The sequence below is a fragment of the Capricornis sumatraensis genome, chromosome 19, assembly GCF_032405125.1.
Source record: "Capricornis sumatraensis isolate serow.1 chromosome 19, serow.2, whole genome shotgun sequence".
Classification (NCBI taxonomy): domain Eukaryota; kingdom Metazoa; phylum Chordata; class Mammalia; order Artiodactyla; family Bovidae; genus Capricornis; species Capricornis sumatraensis.
In genome coordinates this window covers 38308625-38317904 of record NC_091087.1, presented here as the reverse complement: position 1 = coordinate 38317904, position 9280 = coordinate 38308625, and the positions used below count along the sequence as shown (strand labels likewise).

The window sequence follows — 9280 nt, the reverse complement described above, 5'->3', positions numbered from 1 at the left end:
ATTATGCCTTTCATGTTTTACTATGTTTGCAGGTACATATGCGTGTACACACACACACACAATTTTTAAGTCCAGTAAGAATATCCATCAGTATCAAAGGCTGGCAAACCTAAAAGAGGAATGTGACTTATTTCACTGGACAAGCCTCTGATAGGGTAATATCAGATGAGGCCTAGAAGGACAGCTCTCTGTTTTACTCAGATTGGGCTACAGGTTCTCCAAGTTGGTAGGGGAACAAAATAGGAAATCTCCACTGCACAGTTCCCGTCTTTCTCCATTTATGCTGTTTACATTTCTGTCCATTTTTTAAAGGTTACTGCAAAGGTGGCCACACTACATACAAAGCATGAAAAAAACCACAGCCCTATTAATCCTGGTATCTTCAACAGTTATTGCTAGAGAATTTTTCCCTTCACCATTTCCATTCTTTCCAAATTTTATTCAAAAAAAAAAGAGGGAGAGGGTGATTAAGATGTCCATAAAGAGTAATCATTATTACAATATTCACCTGGACAGAAATAACAAGGACCCAATTCAGTTGGTACCATCCTATTTTCCCACTAGACAAGTTAAAAAAGTCAACGCTTTCTCAAAGTGGAAGAGTAGGACAGCCTTTACACTGAAATGATGCCCCAAATGAGTTATAAAATCCCTGATTTTGTCTTCTATTTATCCTTTTCTTTCTGTTCTTTTTCTTTCTTCTCACGCTCAGCTTTAGCTTCTTCTTCCTCGTGTTTTTTGATCAACTGTTCCACTTCTTTTTGTTTGAGAACTCTGATGACGGTCTTTCCATTCTCTCTTGTTAGTGTGGCAATTTCCACTAGAGGCAAATACACACACATGTATTACAGGCAGCCATACTTAGCCAACACACTTAATGGGCAACTACAATTTAATCTCTTCATACCCTCTGAGCTTTAGTACACCACTTTTCCAAGTTTTCTGCCTAATACAATTAATTCATAGATAGTTTTAAGGAAACAAATTTCTTTCAATCTGGTAATGCTTTTATGATTATTTTTATTTTAATATCTTCCTTACCTTCACCCATACTAACCTCTGAGCTGCTGTTCTGTTAATTTTAGGAAAAAGTTTTCAATATAGCCAGCCAATTGCTCTAGCTAGCCTGACCAGAAGGAATCATAATTTCCTTGTTGAAATCTGAAGGCTCAGCCAGAATCTTTAACCACTACTTACACTTATTTTTCACAAACTTCTCAAAAGAAAAGTAGCCCCTATGACTACAGATGAGAACAAGGAGACTAATACCAAAAAGAGAAGAGCTTCTGAGTAGGGGAAACTGAGTACTGCCTCCTGAAATTAAGCAGAAGTAGGCAAGAGACAACAATCTGCAAGTAAATGGCATTTTTAAAGGAACACCAGAAGCTAAGTCATCCCCAATTAAATCAATATGTTAATTTACCATAAGTTTTCAAACACATTATTTAGAAGTATTGTTTTATGTGGTCATATAACTTTAGCTAAATATACCATTTACAACTGCAAACATGGGCTTAACATAAAAGATCAGTAGATGCAGAACTTGTTTAAATGTTATACCTCTGATAAAGTACACCAAACACACACACATATATATATACACACACACACATATAAATATGTAACTACTTTCTTTCATATTCTTTATTTTGTATATACATGAGCATAGATATTAAGAAGTCGATGAGATAAAATAGGGTGGCTTAATTACAGATTGAGAACATTCAGGCTCAAATCCTTAAGCTTGGAATGTAATGTGGAATTGTAGCTCCAGAACTTGTCAATGTTGACCCTGGTCAAGTCTAGGAAATGGCTATAAGGCCACCTAACTTAAAAAGGCTGCTGTTTCAATGAACTACATAACATGTTAAAGGCCTAACACAAGAGCCACTCAATTACTTCTCTCACTAAACAAACACATTACAGGAGCGCACATAAATTACCTTTTTCAGCAGAGAGCTTACTAACATCCATGGTCTTATTTAGGACTTTGATAGCTAAAGCAAGTGCTGACTTCAAAGTCATTTCTCCTTCTTTGTAGTCTTGTTTTAACATTGATACAGCTGCCTATAAAACATAAAGAAGAATCAACATAGAGAATTTCCGTTAAAACTGTACATTTTTAGGAACATGAATAATGCCAAATTATTATTGGCATTATAACCAATATAAACAATTTCAATGGTAGGGAGGGTAGACATGGGATAGGGGTGTAAAGGAGGGAGGTTGATGATCTTTGAATGGACCCCAGGGATCTGTGACAGAATTCAGAGAGTCTGTGACTATTCTGTGGGAAAAACACCAAAAAACTAGATCTTATTTTCACAACTTCTAACTGGAAACTGGTACTTCCTTTCATTATTATTTTAGGTTATAAATCCTAGCAGTATTAGTACTACCTGTCACTTTATCACCAATAGAAATCACAGAGATTTTCATATCATGTTAAGTTTGTTGCAGCTACCTTAAAATGTTGTTTACACTCATCACTACTTTGTAATTATGGCAGTTATTAGACCTTTTGCTAGATTTTTACAGCAACACAAAAATACTCACAGCACTATTATTTCCAATGCATGTGGCTTTCCAACCTCCATAATTTCCACTAGGATCACTCTGATAGAGCTGGAAGCCATAGTGCTTATCCCAGCCAATGTAAAGCAATGAAACACCGAAAGGACGTTTTCCTTTAACAGAGAAAACAAAGTCACACGTATCAACACTCTAAATTTAGCATCACTATGGTTACTTGAGCTCAGTGAATGTGGCTAACCCCTCTCCTGTGAAGTTAAGCATTCATAAACTGCTCATGTTCTGGCCACCACAGATAAGCTCCATCAGAAATTCCACTTTTGTTTCTAGGATTTGGACGCAGTGAGGAGAGGGAATACACAGACGACCGGTGCTGAATACCATTAATATTACGTAAAAAGTCATTTGTTTTCTGATTTTAGAGTGTTATTTCGGCCTTTCAGTAGTCTATTAATAAAATGTTTGATAGTCTACATAGTGGAAGCCAGTTAGTTCATGAAGCTGGAATGTATGAAGTGTCTACTTATTTCATTTTCAATTTCTTTTTACTGTTTCAAAAAGGTTATTACTCATAAAACGTTTTAACTTTTGGGAATGAAATTTCCAAAGGTTTCAGTACCTCCAAACTGTGTATAAGCTTGTTTGATATCACACAGGGCTGTGACCAACTGCTCACAAGGAATCGGCTCCTGATACTGTAATAAATACCTAGGATAAAGAAACTGGCATATTAATAGTTTTCTCTAAAACACTCTACACGCTCTAAGCAAAATACCCTTTAAAAAAAAATCTCTGCCATGGGGACAACATAATAGTTGTGATCTGAAGGGGGAGGGTAGAGGGTATGGCAACGCTTAATAACCTTACTGTAAACAATACTGGGTTGGCCAAAAAGTTCGTTCAGGTTTCCCATAAGATGAATGATCTTTTTGGCCAACCAAATATTTTACAAGTTTGGTTAAAGAAATAAACAAACTGTAATTTTCAGTTAATAGGTTTCTAATGACTTTAATCTTTAAAAAAAATGCATTCTTCATAGAAACATCAAAACTAACTTTACATATCAATTATTTATGACCATACCTTTGCGCAATGAGCCTCAGTTCATTGGTGAGAACATTAGCATCAGAAGTTATGCCTGCCACACTACAGGCCATATCCCTTGCAGAAGAGAAACACATTTATCTGTAATTAGGGAGGATGTTTGCCAGAGGTATTTTACAAGTTTTAAAATACAATAAATTCTATTAGAAATTCACCATGCTTACTCACAGTTGCTACACCCTTCAGGCAAAAACTACGTGAGTTTTATCTTTGTAGGAAACTTTCAATTTGACGTCATTCAACACATAAGATAAACAAATGCACCCTTGATCTTCACAACAGATGTATTTACCATCACCACCCTGTGAACTGGGCAAGAGAATAAACACTAGGAAGCTAGGGTAAATCCCAAGAAGATTCAACCACAAGGAAGAAAAATGTTTTGCCAGATAGGAAGACAGACTACTTCACACTCTTGGGTGTAAGTACTCTTTCAAAGGCCTCACTTGATGGGGGTGAAGGTGAAGGGACCCAAAGGGCAGGATATTTCTGAGCCTGACAAGGAAGCTCAGGGCCAGGCTCGCTGGGAGGGGTGCATTTTCTTTATCTACCCTCCGTTTCCTGAAGGCTGCCCTGGACCTCCTACAGCCTTGACTCCTCTGGCACTGTGCCCAATCAAGCCTGCAGGCTGCTTGAGAGGGCCCAACAGTGACTCTGTGGAGGGATGACACTTTCTGGGGTACATGTATCAAAAAGGCCCTATAGCCAACATTCACATGGTGTACCACAGAAGGGAGGGTCTCGAATCAGCAAATCCAGCTCTCTGTTAGCTGCAGTCCTGAACACCCAAGTATATCAGAAATATCACTAGTGTACAGGCCCTGTCTAACCTTTTCCAAGACTTCCAGGAGGCGTGGTCTTTGGTAAGATTCAGTATAATTAAAACTAATTCCTCGTAACCATTCTAAACAATACCTCGAGGTCCTCCTATATTCCTAACACTGTGCTAGCTTATTTCACTCATTCATTTTATGTCACTGAATTGCCACGATCACTCCAGTAGGCTCTACTGGAGGCCCAGAGAAGTTAAACAACAGGTATGAAGTCACAGCTTGTATTGGTGGAACCTAGATTTAACCCAAGGCTGAGTGACCACCATGCCTGTACTCTCATCGCTATACAACATTTCTCCACTGAGTACCTGGCCCTGCATTTATGGTCGTGGGCCTCAAGGAGGTTTCAAGCAAGTAAGTTAAAACCAGGAATTTTCGGAAGTAAAAACACAACCAACTGTTCAATTGTACCGTGTCATGGTGCACAGCCCTCCCAAAATATGATGAGATGTTTTCAACTCTCTTCCCTAAGATTGCACTTACTCATTTAGTTTATAAATTTTTTCGGAAAAAAAGACTTCATCAAGAAGCTTGTGGATGTTGCGTCTCTCTGCTGCAAGCAGAACACCATCGTTTGCTAAAATTCCCAAACAGGTGCCTGCGTGTCCAATAGCTTCCATGGCATATTCAACTTGGTACAAGCGACCTACAAAACACAAGCAGCAAGAAACCAAGACTCTCCTCCTTGTTCTTGCACCACTGGTTCAAGAGCAATCAGCAACAACACTAGAGAGCTACAGACAACTGTCCCACTTTTACTAATAGTCCTAAGAAGCACACAATTAACCTAGTGACCATAACGACCTCAAAGTACAAAAAGGATGAACAACTTAACAGTTAAAAATATTTAGTTTTATTTGAGACAGATCAAACAATTTATATTTTACCTTCTGGAGAAAATATAGTGGTCCTGGAGTCATATCTTCGAGACTGCAAAGGAAAAACATACAAGTGATTTCTACCCACTAAAAATAAGTCAACCCCTGCAAACCCACAAATTATTTTATAGAACACATCCTGGCATGCAAAATTCAGAGTGTGGGAGGAAACTGATAAGAAGATATCATTCCATTTCAATTTTCTCATGCAAGTTGGTAAGATGAGTACAAGCAATTCTATTTATCAGGCAACCGTTTATTGGCATGTGTATTAACTCACCATGTTTTCTTAGGTTTATGATAATTCCTGTAAAAAGAAAATAAGGTAATTATTAAAATGAAACTTACAATTTAAAAAGCATTTCTTGACTTGAAAAAAATCTGTTTTGTCCACTCTCTTCATTCAGCCAACATTGTGGTGCACCCAGGCACTATGCTAAATGCTGAAATACCAAGATAGGTAAGACCAACCTCTTTCCTAAAGAGTTTACAGTGAGGGAAGCAGATACAGAAGGACAGTTATAAAGCAGTGTGGAAACAGAGGCACTAAGGGTAGAGTGGGAACAGGTTGGAGAAAATCCAGAAAGTAGTTTTTGTGAAACAAATACAGAATATGAGCCCATATTAGAGGCAGAAAGGCAGAAATAAGGCTGAGAACACTCCGGTCTAAGAGGAAGACTAGGGGAAGAAAGGAGGAAAAGGCATTCCAGGCAGAGGAGAAAGCACGGACAAAGGGCACTGAGGCAGGATCGCTCAAACGGGTAAGACAAGTGGCTGAAGTTAAAAAAATATATATGACATGGAAGCAAACTAGATGTCCATCTATAGATGAATGAGTAAAGAAGCTGTATTCATAGGCACAATGAAATATTAGTGGGTCATAGTAAGGAACTAACTGAAGTCAGTTGAACCCAGGTGGATGAATCTAGATAGAGCCTGTCATACAGAGTGAAGTGAGTCACAAAGTGAAAAACAAATACTGTATATTAACACATATGCAGGAATCTAGGAAAATGGTACAGATGAACCTATCTGCAGAGTAGGGATAGAGATGTAGAGAAAGGACTTGTGGGCACAGTGTGGGGCAGGAGGAAGAGGCTGGGACGAATTGAGAGTAGCAGTGGAATACACACACCATCATGTGTAAAACAGGGAACTAGTGGGAAGCTGCTGTATGGCACAGGGGGCTCAGCCTAGTGCGCTGCGTCAGCCTAGAAAGGTGGGATGGGAGCGGCTGGGAGGAAGGGCTCAGAGCAAGGGGACATATGTATACTTATGGCTGATTCACAACTTGTTCAGCAGAAACCAACACAACATTGTTAAGCAATTATCCTCCAATTAAAAATTTTTAAAAATATATAGATAGATGAAAAAAACTAAAGAACTAAACAAGTATCTAGATCATGCAGAGCTTTGAATGCCAAGCTAAGAGGCTCAGGCTTTCTCCAGAGGATGATACCGGGGTCCTGAACCATGAAATGGAGAAGCGTGACAGTAATCTTGGGCATTATTACTATTTCTGCAGAAGACAACATTGGGGCTCAGCGTGACTTGGTGGAAAAGCCAAACTTCGGCTTCCAGAGCCAATTTTCCCAAATCCTGGAATACTGAGAATTAAGAACGGGAAGATAAGCAGGGATCAGGCCCCGAAGGCCCGCATGCCCAGGTTAAAAACTGTGAATTTTATCTCTTAAGCAATGGGGCTCCAAGGAATGATGCTGGGCCAGAGAGCCACAGAAGCTGACTGGCATTTTCGAAAGATCGCTCTGGCTGGTGAAGACTGGGGAAGAATAATCAGTTATGAGGGTACTGCAACAGGCAGCTGAAAGGTAAGTGTGGCCCTGAGCAGAGAGCCAGGAGGGCACAGAGAGGAGACCCGCCGAGCTTGATTCGCGCGAGAACACAACTTTCTCATCTCCACGCCGGTCAACCGCCCGAGGCGAGTCACCCGCACCTCCTCTCCCGCAGGTTCACTTTCCCGTACCAACTCTTCCTGGGACCGAGGCAGCCCTACCACTCTGTCCTGCCCACCCGGCCCGCGCCCGCCCCGCCGCCCGAGCGTCCCCGGCCCCGCGATGCCCGCTCAGCGCAGGGAAGCCCGATGGAGGCCGGCCGGAGCCAATTCCCCGGCGAGTCCGTCACTGACGAGCCGGTGCAGAGTCATCGTGCCCACGGTTCCTCGGCGGCCGCTGCAGGCCGGGACCCGGTCTGCCGCGACTCTCACGGCTCCGGCCTGCAGGGAGAGCGGCCAAGCTTCCGAGGGTGCGCAGTGGGTAAAGGCTCACCGGAGGGAAGACGCTGAAGAGTGGAGACTAACACCGAGCACCTTTCTCCGCGGGAGAGACACCACAGTGCCCGAGAATCCGCTGCTAATATGGCTCCCGCGCGTGCGCAGAACCGCCGGGGGTGGGGCAGCCGAGGACGCGGAAGTTCTTCTGGGGGGGGCGGAGCGAGAGTCTGTTGCCCTCATGGGCTATGGGGAATTGGGGTAGGAAGGCACTGGCAGGGATCTCAGCCCAACGAAGGGGAACTAGAACAAGAGGAGGGCGGGAAGACCCTGGCCAAGGAGAAGTGGAATTTTGGCTCATGACCCTTTCCCACGCTTTGCGTTCTATTTTCACTTTCTGTTCGGCCCTAAGTCATACCTCAGGAGAGCAATGATGTTCAGTTCGGTCAGATCAGTCGCTCAGTCGTGTCCGACTCTGCGCCCCCATGGACTGCAGCCCGCCAGGCTTCCCTGTCCACCACCAACTCCAAGAGCTTACTCAAACTCATGTCCCTTGAATCGGTGATGCCATCCAACCATCTCATCCTCTGTCATCGCCTTTTCCTCCCGCCTTCAGTCTTTCCCAGCGTCAGGTCTTTTCCAACGAGTCAGTTCTTCGCATCAGGTAGCCAAAGTATTGGAGTTTCAGCTTCAGCATCAGTCCTTCCAATGGATATTCAGAACTGATTTCCTTTAGGATGGTCTGGTTGGATCTCCTTGCTGTCCAAGGGACTCTCAAGAGTCTTCTCCAACACCACAGTTCAAAATTATCAATTCTTCGGTGCTCAACTTTATAGTCCAACTCTCACATCCATAAATGACTACTGGAAAAACCATGGCTTTGACTAGACAGACCTTTGTTGGCAAAGTAATGTCTCTGTTTTTTTTAATATGCCATCTACGTGGGTCATAACTTTTCTTCTCAGATGGTAAAGAATCTTCCTGCAATGCAATGCGGGAGACCTGGGTTCAATCCCTGGGTTGGGAAGATCCCCTGGAGAAGGGAATATGAACCCACCCCAGTATTCTTGCCTGGAGAGTTCCCTGGACAGAGGAACCTGGTGGCTATAGCCTGTGGGGTCGCAGAGAGTCAGACAAAATGACTGAGCAACTTAACACTTTCACTTTGCCTTCCCTGGTGGCAATGGTGTGGGACCGCCTATTAATTGGTTGCTTTTCCTGCCCTGTTCGCAAAACAGGCCCAAGCACCTCAGATTTTACCCTTCACCCTCCCTCTTATTATCTCCCTTTTTGAATATACCTTCCACTTTCATTGCTAATACATGTGTTTTTATACATATAAAGCAAATTTTCATGAGGTTTACATCTTTGGGAGAACTTTCACCTTAGTATCCTCCTCTGCCTTTGATGTCATTAGAAAGGATTCCTCTGACCAATCTAGTTAAAGCAATACCCTACCATCACCATACACACCTGTTATCTTCTATACAGAAACTATGTTTATTTGCATCCTCATTATCCATCTATTCCACCACTTTAAAATATGGCTTCAGTCCCTATGTAAACTACTATTCATGTTTTAAGTTTCTTCAAGGGAGATGATTGACTAGGTCTGAATTAACTTGTAGTCATTTGCTCACAGTCTCCTCCAAGAAAAGGTACTCAGGGTAGGGACTTTGTCCTCTTCATGTTGGTCAAAAATTTAT

General features: G+C 42.0%; 1 protein-coding gene across 1 annotated transcript; it reads right to left on the bottom strand.

Annotated features, from left to right (window-relative positions):
• On the bottom strand, positions 1 to 5645 carry PSMA4 (proteasome 20S subunit alpha 4). Its single transcript, XM_068991013.1, has 8 exons — positions 5628 to 5645; positions 5357 to 5399; positions 4953 to 5115; positions 3616 to 3693; positions 3152 to 3240; positions 2557 to 2687; positions 1944 to 2067; positions 1 to 820 (listed from the first exon to the last, which is right to left on the bottom strand). The coding sequence occupies exons 1-8, from the start codon at positions 5628 to 5630 to the stop codon at positions 666 to 668; spliced, it is 786 nt and encodes a 261-aa protein (XP_068847114.1). The 5' UTR covers positions 5631 to 5645; the 3' UTR covers positions 1 to 665.
• Positions 5646 to 9280: the final 3635 nt, after the last annotated feature.